Source organism: Scyliorhinus torazame, chromosome 11 (genome assembly GCF_047496885.1).
Source record: "Scyliorhinus torazame isolate Kashiwa2021f chromosome 11, sScyTor2.1, whole genome shotgun sequence".
NCBI classification, from domain to species: domain Eukaryota; kingdom Metazoa; phylum Chordata; class Chondrichthyes; order Carcharhiniformes; family Scyliorhinidae; genus Scyliorhinus; species Scyliorhinus torazame.
Window position 1 is genome coordinate 102,134,185 of NC_092717.1, and position 16,038 is coordinate 102,150,222.

Sequence of the window (16,038 nt, forward strand, 5' to 3'; positions counted from 1 at the left end):
AATATATATTTTTTTATTCGAGTTTTTCCATTTTTACAAATAATGCAACAAATCCTCAGGATTGTTACAGCACAGCATAAGTGTCATGGATACAGAAAAAGACAGGAAACAATCAAACAGTTGGTTCAGCTTAATCATTAAACTTGGTGCCTCTGTATGTACCAACGGATGAACTATAGAATGAGGGAGAAGAGGATAAAGCCATGAAAACATGGTAAAATGGGGCACACTTTCATATGTAGTGAATGCTCGCACAGTGAACAAGAACATAGGACAGGATTTTTGCACCATGTTCGGGTGCGCACCAAAACATTTCTTCCCCCAACTCCAATCATACCAGAGGCATCAATAACACATTATAACATCTTTCTCTCGGATTTAAGACCTGTCTGTACCTCTGCAGAAGCCAGTCAATGATTCTTTAACCCCAAAATCACAAGAAGTAAAATGCAGAAAAAATTCACGAAGACATTAGTTCTAAGAGGATATTTTACACATAAACACAAGACACAACAAATCCCCAAAATCCAGCACAGTACAGAGCAACCATCATTCCATGCATTCATACAAAGAAGACCAGCATAAATTCATACAGTTGGTTCAGATTATAATCAATGTGGTCAGCATCCTCCAGCACACTAACAGTGTCAGGATAAAGAAATACTACCAAGAGCAGAGGATCTCAGGACAACAGGATATAGCCAGGAGCACATGGCCCTATGGTGCACTCCCCCCACCATAAGACAAAGAAAAAGGAAAAAGCTTGTTCACAGAAACCAGTAAACTAAGGATACCCACACCATGCCAAGATTAGCTACCCAACAGACCTCACTCCTCTCCAGCCACCTTGGGCACCCCTTTGGCCCCACCTCCCCGAATCGACCAGGATATTCGACATACCATGCAACAAGATTTTCAGGGACTGAAGGTGAGCCCCAACCAAGGAAACTGCCCTATCGACTGACTGGATTTGCTTCTCCACTTCATCCATTCTCTTAAGAATATCTCGCAGTTCATTGATGTGAGTACCAGCAACCTGGGTGAAGGAGCCAAGACCATTATCTACTGCATCATTCACAATGGCAGCCATCATCTCGATACCGACAGCATTGCCGAAGCCCAGGCACGCTCACCGGCAAAGCCGCCAATGCAAACTTGGCCCCATCCCAACCGCCTTCAACCCCCTCAATCAAGCAAGAATGTTTTTACTTAACTCCGCTCCCCATCGCCAAAATCTAGCCAGATACTTCCAGGAACAAAGCACAGGACATACACACCAGGAACAAATAAATATGGGTTGTGCATCAGGATTAAAGGATTAAAAGATGAGTAGCACCGGAGCTCGTGAAAACGCAGCCGCTTCCCCCCACTCCACCCCCGCTCCCCCCACACACACACATCACATGACACCCAAGCTTAGAAAAATAAGGTTCTAGAAGAAAAATATGGTTCAGTGGGGAAGGATATCCGCTGTTGAAATTGTAGTTGTGCGTGTACAGCTTTGTTGCAAATAGTGCGGAAAGCAAATATTCCCCAGTGTGTTTTCAGTCAATTCTTGTTTTAATTTACGCAGAAGTGAGTAGCTTATTTCTGCCTTTGAAGACTAAAACCCACTGAGTTTTTATTGAAAATAAATCATTGGATCAAGTTTAGTAGTTGGAGTTGATAGCACAGATACCTCGTGGAGCTTTCTATGCGATCATTTGCTTTTGAAATGTCTTATTTCTAACCTCAAAAATGATTGGAAGAAAAATGAGCTGCATAAGTACTTTATGAGTGGTATTGAAATAGCTTAGGATGGTTTTGAAAGGTACCTAGGAATTTTAATAAACATCCTGCTCAACGTGTTGAACCAATGCAGAGCAGCAATCAAAAAATTTAATAAATTGCTGAACCATAGAGCAGTAGCAATACGGTACAAGCAAGAGACAATCATACTCAACCTGTATAATGTTCTGCCACACCTTAAGTACCCCAACAAGCTCTAGTCGCCAAAATACAAAGTTCAGAGAAAGACACAAAGCTGATTCTTGAAGTTTTAAACTGAGTAATTAGAAAGGCAACAGAGTGGTGATTTTATAAAAGTATATAACATAATAAAAGGTAGGTTCAGAACACCTTTTCAGACTGTCAATGTAGTAGGACAAGTGACACCAGTTCAAACTATTAAATGGTAAATTTAGAATTGATGTCAAGAAGTTCTTCTACACAGACAAATGTTCGATACATAGAATAACTGAGTGGAGTTGTTGAGGCAAACAGTCTGAAATCATTTACAAACATTTGGATCCTATGATGGGAGGACTGGAGGGTCTTTCTGAATGAATGAATTAGCGAGGATTTAATGATCTTCCTCATCTATGCTTACCTTGTAATGTTATGCCCCCTCCTCTCCCTTCCCCACCCTAAACAACTGATTGGGCTTCAGTAAGTATGTTTCCTGTTATCCAATAGGGATCAACACTGACCCTCACCATGGAGAGCTTCTTTGGCCCAGAATGCCCCAGTTCAACATCCCCAATGTAGGAGGAGAGTATGAAGGTAACGAAGCTGTGAAAGATGATTAAAAATAGAGGTAAATGTTTTATAAAACATTATTTTGAAATTAATAGGAGTTTTTTTCTGCCTTGTAATTTTATCAGATTATAATATTAAACAGTAACAATAAGCAGGTTTACTGTATGCTCTTATTTGCTACAATGCTGACATCGTAGATAAAGGAAATTCTCCAAGTTGTGTTCTAATCGATTAAAAGAAATCTTGTGTGATACAACACAAGTGAGGCAGCTAAAAAAAATAGATCAGACAGAAGAGTTCTTTATGATTCACTTCCAGGTTAAAAGTAAAAAGCTTAAGAAGACAAAAATGTAATTATCTTAACTGTGTAGATATTTCAACAGGTACCAATACCTCCAATGTAACAAGGACGATTTTCTAATTGGATACATCTGATTAATGGATCTAAAGTGAATATAATTGTTTGTGTTACAAATATGAGATATGTAAGACTGTTATGTTTCAGGACTTTGGTGGGGTACGAAATGCTAAGTCTACTATAGTGACATAGCGTAGTACAATCATTACTTTTTTATACTGGCACAAACATTAAAAAAGGTTTCTTTGACTGAGCTTCAGTATACCAGAAGATTCTTTTAATTTTGGGTAAAATGAAGGGTGGCATGTGACCAGTTCGAAGTCTGCCTGACGAAGCCTGGATGATATGGCTACCAAAGGTTAAAGAGAAACCTGATTATTTTGCTGTAAAGAAGATGTAAGGTGTTCACACTTGGACACAATGGCAGGAACATCTGTGTTCACGGTGATTATACTGGAAGACCCAGGGAGGTGTTGAGAATATTGGGTTGTAAACAGTTATACTTTAACTGTTTACTTCTAAGATAAAAAAGAGTTGGGGTCTCAAGGATAGCTAATCGCATTCCACCTGGTACAAGGTCCATGTGATTCATGTTGCCATGGAGATGGGATTTGAGAAGGGAGGAGTTTCCAAGATATCCGTGGAAACTCCCGTTGGTCTACCAGGATTCGAGAAAGATGGAGCAGCTAGAGGCTGAAAGTTTCTGTTGTTCGCCATGCAAGAATGCAAGTGGGAACTCTCACTTAGATTGAAAACGACCAAATTCCTGGAGATTTGAAATGAGGCTGGGATTAAAAGTTACTAGGCTAGGAAAAGAAAAGAACTGAATTAAACCTCTCCTGAGCTAAGAATCACTTTGAACTGGTTCTGGAAGAATTGAATGTCTAAACAAGGGACAATGGAAAGTGTACCTGTGAAATGAGTTTTTCAGTTGTGTTAAAAGTAAAAGGGGAAGCTTCTGTAGTTTAAAATATAAGTGACCTGGAACAGTTGTGTTTATTTTTAGTGTTTTAGTCTGTTCCAATAAAAGTTTTAAGATGTGAAATCTGGCCATGTTATCCTTTCAGCTATCAACTATCAGTTGAAAGTTTGAATTTCTTGTTTTTAAACTTTTTGGCCTCTACCGTGGTCATAACCGTTGAAAAATGGACAGAGAACCATTACTGTAGATCCCCACCAAATAGTGCCCTCCCCAACATTGTAATCAGACTGTCTACTGGTTTGTGAAATGCATGCCTACTGTATCCTAGCAATTTTTCAACATTTATACTAATAGAACTCAGCAGTCATTTATCTGCCTATATAAATCTGAACTCCGGAGCTGTTAAGGTGCCATGTTTACTGATGTGCATTTAAAGAGCCCAACAATCAGATGTACAGCAACTTTTTCAGTCTACCTCTGAACCTTCTTTGTGCATTTTCTTTCATTTCTCTTGGTTTCTTTCCTGTTTCCACTTTGCTGGCGAGGGATTTTGAACCATGGTGTTCTGACAATGTGTTTTATTGGGTATGATTATGAAATCTGATCAGTAGCTTTTTGGAAACAATGCAGGCTTCATCAGACATGGGCAGCTCCCACCTGCTAGTACCTTCTCTTGCATATTTAAAGGCCAGTTTCCACTTATCTCATAATAACTACGCATAACTGACTATATGGATCTTGTGTCAGGAGATACAGAGCCGTGTCATTGGCAGTTGCAGATGCCATGAACCAAGGGGGTGGCAAAACAGTGGCAGTAACTATCAGATGGACCTTGAACTCAACTTCCTTTATCTTGTTACAAGCATGTTGCAATATTCTATAAAGAGGATGCTCTGGAATGGCAATTAGACATCACTATCATTTCATTTTGCACTACTTCCACTTCACCGTCAATCAAACCGGGTAGAGAGTTGTCACATGGCCTTAGGGGTGGTTCCTATAACTGCATTTATTGTGCCAGCCATTGGGGTGTGCATGTCATTTTTGTTACCTGGACCGTTTTTGCACAGGTTGAAACATATCAAGAAAACAACTGTGCAATTCTCTGTCTTACTCTTGTTTTGCCCTTGTTTTAGCTTTCAGAAGGCAACTGATCATCATTCTGCCATTCACACCTCCTCTAGACATATCTTTTGTTTCTTGATTTGTCCCTTCCTTTGGCCCTGCATCACCAACTCGTACGTCATATAATCTCTCCTGCCTTTAACTCCTATCAGAGGGGAGACCCCAGGGACTCCATAATGGGGTGTCCTCGCTATGGGGTAATGCCCATGTGTGTTGGGGGTGATATTACCCATGGGTGGGGGGGACAATCTCACATAGAAATCAGGCACCCTTTCAAAATGGCGGCCCCATCTCTGAGTTCAGCTCCCTAGAGCTGAAAGAAATTCTAAGGGTGTGATCCAATGACCATGATGCACCCGAAAAGCAGCTCGCCGCTCCTGGGTTCTACCCGGCTCACAGCGCCTCACCAGATCTAATGCGACCTCGTGGAATGTTGCAATGTTAATCCCGCCCATTGTGGATGGGATCACTTTTTAACAAATCTGCATATTAGAGCGAGACAGCTAGTCGCACTTTAATGTGCAGATTCCTGAGATACCCGAGGCATGGGATTTGTCTTATCTCCTTTGCCTCAGAGTCTTCGGGTGAGTGCTGTTCAGCACTATTCTCCACAAACGGGGACCAGACGGAACGGAACATGTGGGAGTCTCCCAGGGGATCGGAGGTCCCCAGGTGCATGCACTTTGAGCAGGGCAGTTCCCTGGCACTGCTGCTGCCACCCGGGCATCCCGATCTCTCGCTGCACTGAGGAGTTTCGGCGAGCGGAGCGCCTCAGTGCACAAAACAGCTATGTGCGGCCTCAACCGTGCATTCCCCGCTTAGGCCCCTTATCTAACGCAGTGGCGTTTTATAGCCATATGTTTCTCGGTGCTGCGAGCGCCCGGAAACGCAGCTAAACATGCTCGCTATGGGGCTTTGTTCCCTTTTAGTTGAATCGCACCCTAAGTGTGAGCTAAACCAGTGAGAAACTCCCCAGGGCCCAAAAGAGTGACAAAGGGTGCGATTCAACTCATTCGGAAAAAGTACCATAGCAAGTGAGTTTAACCGTGTATTTCCCGGTGCTTGCAACGCCGAGAAACGCAACATAACACGCGTTGTATAAGGGGCCTCAGCGGGGAACATGTAGTCGAGGCTGCACATAGCCTGTTTTCTACACTGGGAAGCTCAGTTCGGCGGACCTCCCCAGTGTATCAGGAGATCGGGACACCATTTAAAAATGGTGCCCCAGGGCAGCACGGTGGCGCGGTGGGTAGCATTGCTGCCTCAAGGCGCCGAGGTCCCAGGGTCGATCCCGGCTCTGGGTCACTGTCCGTGTGGAGTTTGCATATTCTCCCCCGTGTTTGCGTGGGTTTCGCCCCATAACCCAAGGATGTGCAGGGTAGGTGGATTGGCCACGCTGAATTGCTCCTTAATTGGAAAAAATGAATTGGGTACTTATTTTATTAAAAAATGGCGTCCCAATCTCCGAGGCCCCTGAAGTGACCCCCAACCCCCCCCCCCCCCCCAGCCCGAAAGCACTAGGGGAGAGTCCTCGGCCCCCCTCACACCCACCCCCAACAACCACGCAGGCATCTCCGGCCCGATCGCGCGCGTGCAAAAACTGCCAGTGCCAACCTGGCACCCTGGCAGTGCCCCTGCCTGCTGCCAGTGCCATCTGGGCACCTTGGCAGTGCCAGGCTGGCACCCAGGTGGCACAGCCAGTGCACCAGGCTGGCACTGCCAAAGTGCCCAGATGGCACCAGCAGCACCAGGGCACCACATTGCCGAAAGGGCATGCAGCTGGGGGCCTCCAATCTCCTGGGATACTTCTATGAGTGCCATTCCATCTGCATCCTGTTTGTGGAGACCAGTGCTTGCCCGGCGTCTCTGAGACGAAGGGAATGAATCCCAAAGCCTCAGGTACCTCGGGATTCTGCACATTAGAGTGCGATTAACTGTCTCGCTCTAATATGCAGATTTGCCAAAAAGTGATCCCACCCGCAATGGGCAGGATTTACATCGCAACATCTCGCAAGATGACATTGGATCCCGTGAGGCGTCGCGAGCCGGTTAGGTCACGGGAGCGGGATATCCCGGCTTTTATCAGCCACACTGCACCGCGGCGAGCTGCTTTTCGGGCGCAGCGTGGCCGTTAGATTGTGCCCCACATGTCGTTTGTTCGAGGTGGGGAACCCGCTGGCAGAGCCGGCAGGAAACTCCCTGAAAACCCCACCACAAATGAACTTAGAACTTTTTCCATTAAATTCCACCCCATATGGCATCAGGTTGAGTTCATTGAATTCTCAATCATTTATACACTAGTTATGAATTTTACAAAGTAGGGGCTTATTCAACAATGGGGCTTATATAACTATTAAACATAGCGAATAGATCAACTTGAGATACGTTGTGATGTTTGAGAGGATGTAGCATGTGAAGTCTTTCATTGTTCTCTTCAGCATTTCATGAACTTAGTAATCCAATTTGAGATCATTTTGAATCTCGATTCCAAATAGTTTAATGCAGGCTTGTTGTGCAATCTCAGCAGCGGTTTAAGGGCTCCTGACAAATGATTAACTCCCTGAGCCCCTCCGACGCAACAAATGACAGACCTGATATATGCCTGGAGTTTAAACCAAGCATATCTTACAAGACATGGGGAGGTCAGCATGCTAATGTTCAGCCTGGTGCTAATAATGCATGGGTTGAATAATATCCACTTGGAAAATCTACCCCAATATATTAAATATGGTAATAACTGTCTTTATGTGGATGGAATGACAACAGCAGACAGTGATAGATTTGGAATTGGTGGCCTTTGTATGGTAGCAATACTAAAGTAAAGGAATGCATTAGGAAACATTACTATATGGTTCAGAAAAAAATGTTTTCCTTGTAACTTAAACCAATTTGCATAAAAGGCATTACTGATCAACATTATTGATAACAACGTGAAATTAATTGAAGATAGAATAATGAACAAGCATAAAGAAATGTCACTCTGCTTCTTTAAATATAAATTTATTCCAGCAAAATGCCAATTTGTGGAAATGAAAACTATTCATTGGGACAGCCCATTGTTTAAAACCTATCAACCTTTTAACTGATGGAGGTTGAAGATAGGAGGCCTGGGGTGCATCTAGTTTCTGCTATTAGAAGACAAACAATTACTGTCAAGTCTTATAAATTGTTTCACATGTATAACTAGTTGGGACCCTATGAAGAGTATTTGTATCAAACACATGTTTTTTTGACGTGATGATTGGGTAATATATCACTTACAAATGTGTAGTCCTTTATCCTTCTCTAATGATCTAGTAAGAAATGCTTTTAAATTGTGGATATTTTTCACACTCTCCTTGGGACATTCCACAGAGGGGGTGAACACTAGAAATGTCTGATGGACATGATGTTAGTCTGTGTCCTGCTGAGATTAGTAAAATGCTAAATTTAGTGGTCCCACACACATCAAGGAACTCCAGCATTGCAGGAAATGGCTTCATGTTTAGATTCATTTGGAACCGTTTCTTTTTTAGAAATGGGGGCAGAAGGATACCCCAGATCTCTGTTAGCAACCACATGTATGCATTTGGCTTGATGTTCCTTATTATTAATAGCTTCTTTTCAAACTTAGAACCACTGCACAAAAGAGTGAATGTATTCTGGCCATCGATACTTCCATGGCTTTGCTCTGGAATCCGAAATGCAGTTTCATATATTTAATGTGGTCTTTCAGCCCAAACCCCAGCAAATGCGTCATGGCGACAGATCAAATGACTGCCTCAAAGTAAAAATTATAACATTTTGCTCATCACGTGAAATACAGGCATCACTGCTATCACAAAGGTTGATATCACAATGTTTTAGCTATCCCTGAAGAGACAAATGATCTTGTCTTTGAACTGAAGGATAATCAGTGCATCATCTTGGTTCAACAAGGGAGAGTAGAAAATGGGTTAGTAACGAACCAAGATTCAGCGTTGAATTCACTTTTTTTTCAGTGTGTAAATAGATGATTTAGATTTGGGGACCACAAGTGATATCTTGAGGAGTATACATATTACAGAGAAGGAGGTGCTGGTGGTATTAAAGTGCATCAAGATACATAAATCCCCGGAATCTGATGAAATATATCTCAGGACGCTGTGGGAGGCTAGGGAGGAAATTGTCGGCCCCTAGCTGAGATATTTGAATCACCGACAGACACAGGAGAGGTGCCTGAAGATTGGAGGATAGCAAATGTTGTGCCCTTGTTTAAGAAGGACTGTAGGGATAAGCCTGGGTACTACAGACCGGTTTGCCTTACTTCTGTAGTGGGTAAATTGTTAGAAGGTATTCTGAGGGACAGAATCTACAGGCATTTACTCAGGCAAGGGCTAATTAGGGAAAGTCAGCATGGATTTGTAAGGGCAAAGTCATGTCTCACGAATTTGATTGAGTTTTTTGAAGGGGTAACCAAGAAGGTAGATGAGGGCAGTGCAGTCGACATGGACTTTAGCAAGGTCTTTGGCAAGGTACCGCATGGTAGATTGTTGCAAAAGTTAAATCTCATGGAATCCAGGGTGATGTAACCAAATTGATTCAAAATTGGCTTGGCGACAGAAGCCAAAGGGTGGTTGTGGAGGCTTGTGACCAGGGGTGTGCCTCAGGGATCGGTGCTGGGTCCACTGTTATTTGTTATATATATTAATGATTTGGATGAGAATGTAGGAGGTATGGCTAGTAAGTTTGCAGATGACACTAAGATTGGTAGTATAGTGGATAGTGAAGGTTATATAAGATTGCAACAGAATCTTGATCAATTGGGCCAGTGGGCTGATGAATGGCAGATGGAGTTTAATTTGGATAAATGTGGGGTGATGCATTTTGGTAGATCAAATCAGGGCAGGACCTACTCCGTTAACGGTAGGGAGTTGGGGAGAGTTACAGAACAAAGAGATCTAGGGGTACAGGTTCATAGCTCCTTGAAGGTGGAGTCGCAGGTGGACAGGGTGGTGAAGAAGGCATTCAGCGTGCTAGATTTTATTGGTCAGAATATTGAATATAGGAGTTGGGACATCTTGTTGAAGTTGTACAAGACATTGGTAAGACCACACATGGAATACTGTGTTCAGTTCTGGTCACCCTATTATAGGATGGATATTGTTAAACTAGAAAGAGTGCAGAAGAGATTTACAAGGATGCTACCAGAACTTGATGGTCTGAGCTATAAGGAGAGGCTGGATAGGCTGGACTTTTTTCCCAGGAGCGTAGAAGGCTTAGGGGTGAACTTATAGAGGTCTATAAAATAATGAGGAGCATAGTTAAGGTAGATAGTCGACATCCTTTCCCAAAGGTAGAGAAGTCTAGAACTAGAGGGCATAGACTTAAGATGAGAGGGGAGAGATACAAAAGAGACCAGAGGGGAAATTTTTTCACAGCGGGTGGAGAGCATCTGGAACGGGCTGCCAGAGGCAGTGGTAGAGGAGGGTACAATTTTGTCCTTAAAAAGCAGTTAGACAGTTACATGGCAGGGTGGATATAGAGGGATGTGGGCCAAATGCGGGGAAGTGGGAGTAGCTTAGTGATAGAACCTGGGCGGCATGGTCAAGCTGGGCCAAGCGGCCTGTTTCCATGCTGTAAACATCTATGACTCTATAATCTCAAAATCTATACTAATGACACAAAAGTAGGAGGTTTTGGCAAACTGCACGGACAACTAAAAGAACTTCTGAGGATGTCGTCAGGTTAGTGAAATGGGCAGTAAGTAACAAATGCAACTTAATGGCAGGAAGTGTGAAGTAATATCATTCGCAAAGAAAAGCAATGTATGGTAGTATAATTCAATGGATAGATGCTGTAGGTTCTGTAGTAGACCACAAAGGAGTCCACATTGAGTTGCTAAAAGGAAATAAGATTATATTACAATAACCATTATTCACACAGTACGGAAGATCCCAGCAGGGTCTTTCTTGTCGATCCCCAAACTGGCCAACTTAATGCAGAAGTGAACTTACTGTAATAATTCACTAACCCTAAAAATGATGGAATCTCCATGGCGCTCATAAGGACAGGGCCCTATTGAATGGGGCGCATCTTTTTTTTACTTTATTACTTTATCAGAGTTACAAAGCCAGAGATCAGAGTGTGGACAGGGACGAACCCTAATCCAGGCCCTTGCCTGCTCCAAAAACCAATTCAAATTGAATCCAATTCATGGTCCCCGCAAGAGAGACACACCAGATTGAAGCATTACACCTGACCTCATGCTCATCTTAGCCAAAAGGCCAAGAAGCGATGGGACGCACCTTCTCTGCGACCGGGTGCACGACTGTGCAGTCAACCTGGTAGCCCAAATACACCACCTCTTTCATGTGAAAAACACACTTGACTCTCTGCAGGCGGACGCCAGACTCCGAAGAACGCTGAACAGTTTCCGCCAGGTTGTCCAAATGCTCCTGCTCAGTCGCTTTGGTGCACGTCAACTAAATATACCAAATCGACGCAGTATGTTCTCCATCAACCGCTGGAATATGGAGCAGGTCGACATCACCGAAGGGCAACCTGGTGTACTACATCCGCGGTGCGTGTTGATTGTGACGTGGTGGCGGGTCCAATTTGAGTTGCAAATATGCATGACTCATATCAAGTTCAATAAATGAGAGTCCACCTGCTAATTTATCGTAAAGGTCTTAAATGCGGGGCATTGGGCAGTGGTCCAAACATGAAACTGTCATCTTATAATCCCCGCATAACCGGACCGTCTTGTCCGGCTTCAACACAGGAACTACCGCCCAATCTGCACCCTTTATTTTCCCCAATCTGGGCTGAAAAACTTCAGGGTACCTTCCCAGTACCTTGCTCAGGCCCCTGGATTCCATTTGGAAGATGAGCTGCCAATCAAGATGTAGGCGGATCAACCAATCTCGGCCTAACAAGCTGGCTTCATGTCTCTTTGCTACAATTACTGGGAGGTGCACCAACTGCTGTCCATAATTCAACGGGCTATGGTGGTTCCTGCAATGTTTAGCGGTTCGCTGGTAAAGGTAGCCAATCGAGCCTCAATATCTCTCAAATCCAAGTGTTGTACCGCTCTCCTAATGCGGTCAAAGGTTTGGCTTCCTAAAACGGAAACCGCAATGCCAATACCAAGCTCCATATCCAATAGATGCACATTCACCTGCACTGAAACTTTGATGCGGGAAACCTGAGGCACCGCCACACAGTGTGTGGAGCTTTGAGCACCCCATTGTAGAAAGGGCATGAATGCCATGAAAAGCTTACAATTCACCAGAATGATGCCAGTGATAGGAAACCATAGTTATCAGAAGAAACCTGAGATACAGAGTATTTGCATTGGTACAGAGAAGGCTTAGATGAAGTTTAATAGATGTTATTTAAATTATGACAAGTTTTGATAAAGTGAATAGAGAAAGACAATTTCCTGAGCTGAATGGCCATCAGCTAATCTGCAGATGTCTACAGTTCAGTGTTGAAATTTAATGTCAGTAAGTTTTAGGTAACAAATTTGTACTGAAGGACCCGTTCCAGCTGCAAGCTCCCAACGCACATTTTTAAAATTCAGACCACTCTAAGTCACAGTTCAGGGGCGGGATTCTCCGACCCCCCGCCAGGTCGGAGAATTGCCGGGGGCTGCCGTGAATCCCGCCCCCGCCGGTTGCCGAATTCTCTGGCACCGGATATTCGGCGGGGGTGGGAATCGCGCCACGCCGGTTGGCAGGCCCCCCCCGGCGATTCTCCGGCCCGTGATGGGCCGAAGTGCCGCTGCTGGAACGCCTGTCCCGCCGGCGAGAATCAAACCAACTCTCTTACCGGCGGGACAAGGCGGCGCGTGCGGGCTCCGGGGTCCTCGGGGGGGGCGCGGGGTGATCTGGCCCCGGGGGGTGCCACCACAGTGGTCTGGCCCACGATCATGGCCCACCGATCCGTGGGCGGGCCTGTGCTGTGGGGGCATTCTTTTCCTTCCGCCTTCGCCATGGTCTCCACTATGGCGGAGGCGGAAGAGACCCCCTCCACTGCGCATGCGCGGAGATGCCGTGAGCGGCCTCTAACGCTCCCGTGCATGCGCCGCATGGCAAAGTCATTTCTGCGCCAGCTGGCGGGGCACCAAAGGCCTTTCCCGCCAGCTGGCGGGCGGAAATCAGTCCGGCGCGGGCCTAGCCCCTCAAGATTAGGGCTCAGCCCCTCAAGATGCGGAGGATTCCGCACCTTTGGGGCAGCGCGATGCCGGACTGATTCGCGCCGTTTTTGGCGCCGGTCGGCGGACATCGCACCGATTGCGGAAAATCCCGCCCCAGAAGATTAACAATTTTGTTATCCGAAAGTAGCATTTTTGTGAAAGAAATGGGGCAGAAGCAGATATATGAAGTTAGCCAACAGATCAGCCATGAAGTTATTGATTGGCAGAACAGGCTGGAGGGGCTAAATGACTTACTTCTGTTCCTATGTTCCTTTGTTTGTTCCTGATCTGTGCTGAGTTAGCAGATCTCAATCACAGCAGTAGCTGGAATGCTGAAGTGGGCTTTATCATTCCGTTTTAGCAAGAGGGGGAAAAAAAAATCAATCAGTATTCTCATTTCAGTGGCCACCCAGTGACCTCTGGAGACGAGCGGGAGCAATAAAAATACCCAAAATTTAAAAAGATTTTTTTTCTTGGTTTTAATTAGGGAAGGCTACAGGATGGGATTTTCTGGCGGTGGGATCTTCTGGTCCAATTGCTGTCAACAGGGTTTCCCGGGCAGCATGGTGGCATAGTGGTTAGCACTGCTGCCTCACGGCGTCAAGGTCCCAGGTTCAATCCCGGCCCTGGGTCACAGTCTGTTTGGAGTTTGCACATTCTCCCCGTGTTTGCGTGGGTTTCGCCCCCACAATCCAAAAGATGTGCAGGGTAGGTGGATTGGCCACGCTAAATTGCCCCTTAATTGGAAAAAAAATGAATTGGGTACTCTAAATTTATTTATTTTTAAAACAAAGGGCGCTAATTTCCCCCCCACGCCGGGTGGGAGAATCGCCGGGGCACCGCGCGAATCGCGCCACGCCGCCCCGACCCCCACACGCGATTCTCCCTCTCCCCCCGGAAACCAGCGGCGCGCAATTCGCACCGGGCCACTCGGAGAACCGGTGAGCGACCGCTACGACACGACAGGTTCCCGCCAGTGACGTCCACCCCTGGTCGCTGCCGGCGGGAACTCTGCGGGAACGCTGGGGGGGACGACCTGTGGGAGAGGGAGGGGGGCTCCTTCACCGGGGTGGCCTCCGATGGAGTATGGCCCGCAATCGGGGCCCACCAATCGGCGGGCCGGCCTCTCCCCCCCCCCCCCGGGCTTACCTCCTTCTGCGTGCGGCCCCAGAATACCGGCCCCATGTTGGTGAGGGGCAGGCGTGCGTAAGACGTTCCCCGCGCATGCGCAGGATGGCGCGGCCCAAATGCGCATGCGCAGGATTGGGCTGCCCCAACTGCGCATGTGCGGGTTGGCGCGGCGCCCATTTAGCACCGCGTAAGGACGCTGGAGCGGCGTGAACCGCTCCAGCGCCGTGCTGGCCCCCTGTGGGGGCCAGAATAGGTCGTGCCCGGGCCCTGTTCCTGCCGCCGTGAAACGCGCCAGCGTTCACGACGGCGCGAACACTTGGCCTCCATATCGGAGAATCGCCCTCAGGGCTTCCCGTTGTATGCACCCTTCTCCCCCCCCCCCCCCCCCCCCCCCGGAAACCCACGGCAGGGATTCACTGTTAGCAGGACCGGAAGTTCGTCCCAGCGGGAATAGCCAGAAAATTCCAACCATTGTCTGAAATTTCTCCTCATAACATATGTTCTCACCCTGGTATGAAAATCAGTAGTGAAAGGTTGTTTTCATTGGTTAACGCAAGGGAATGGAGTAAAGGGAAGTTATTTAACAGAGGATTATTAGAACATGGAATGCCCAATCACAATTGGTGAGGTAGAGACTTTAATATAACATAAAGGAGATTGGATAAATATGTGAAAAGAAAGAATATAAAGGATATGCAAAAAAAAACAGGAAATTAGATTAGTGTGGTTGACTGCAATTGAAGAACTGCCAGTAGCATAATTACAATGGGTGAATAGCCTTCTGTGTTGTAAATTGTTGGATTCTATCATCATGTGAAAAAATGTCATGATTAATTGCTAGATCAGTATGCGTGCTTTTGTTCGAAATGAGAAAGGTCAGGTGTAGCTGTGATCCGCTCAATGGTTTACAGCGAATCAACATGAACCAAATAGACTTGTATTTGAAGAATTGCCATTTGGTTGAGGCGCTATATATTGCTGCTAATTGTGGAACTGGACTCCAGTAAGTGCCAGCTTTCTTTAGGAGCTCAAGGTTGGGGAGGTGGGGTGGGGGTGGGGGTTGTGGAGAGGAAAATGGTAACCCCTTCAACTAGGATTAATTTCCTTACAGGCATTAATTTGGGGTAATATTACTGTACTATCCTGCATGGGGCTTACAGGGTGGAAATGCTTGTCTTCCCCATGCTCCTTACGGGGTACGAGCTACCCCACTAGGGCGGGAGGGCATAAGGTCAGACAGTAAGGCATCAACCAGAGAAGTGGGGTCGACTGGGAAGTGTAAATATATGGTTTGTAAATCAAACTTTGTTCTTATTTTCACTCGGTTTGGACTCAGGCGTACTTACTAAAATTAGCACGGTAACTTTTGCCAATATCAATGACAGTAGAAGTTGACGACGGATGTATTTCAGAGTTTCTCCCTGTTTCTGCCAAGGCCAGAGGGAGCAGCTGAGGGCAGGAACAGTAGTGGGCTATTCAGCTGCTTCAGTCTGCTTTGCCATTCAGTTACATCATGGCTGAATGATGACTCAATTCCATTTGCTTACCTTCAATCCATAAACCTTGATACCGTTTCTTAACAAAAATCTAATGATTCTAGTCTTGAAAATGTCAATTAAACTATCTTATTAGGGAGACAGTTCTATATTTTCACTGCCCTTTATTTGAAAAAGTGCCTACACATTTCAATCTTGATCAGTCTGGCTATAGTTTTAAGATTATGCTCCCTTATGGCAGATTCCAGACACAATAGTGAATTTTTTAGTCTACCGAATACGTTTGTCATTTTAATCACCTTGGACAGAACTTTACAGGTCTGTATAATTC

The 16,038-nt window shown here is 45.5% G+C and overlaps 1 protein-coding gene and 1 long non-coding RNA gene across 7 annotated transcripts in view; one reads left to right on the plus strand and one right to left on the minus strand.

The window, feature by feature from the left end:
* stau2 (staufen double-stranded RNA binding protein 2) overlaps positions 1–16,038 on the plus strand; it is a 622,240-nt gene that overhangs the window by 446,445 nt on the left and 159,757 nt on the right. The window contains exon 13 of one of the 6 annotated variants that reach the window (XM_072467553.1): positions 2,455–2,575. The exons of the other annotated variants lie outside the window; for them this stretch is intronic. Coding sequence (XP_072323654.1) covers positions 2,455–2,526 — 72 coding nt within the window. The 3' untranslated portion in view covers positions 2,527–2,575. The remainder of the gene's footprint in view (positions 1–2,454; positions 2,576–16,038) is intronic. 6 annotated transcript variants of the gene reach the window in all.
* The window catches only part of LOC140385420 (uncharacterized), a 53,029-nt gene that overhangs the window by 28,276 nt on the left and 8,715 nt on the right, over positions 1–16,038 (minus strand). The window lies entirely within an intron of this gene.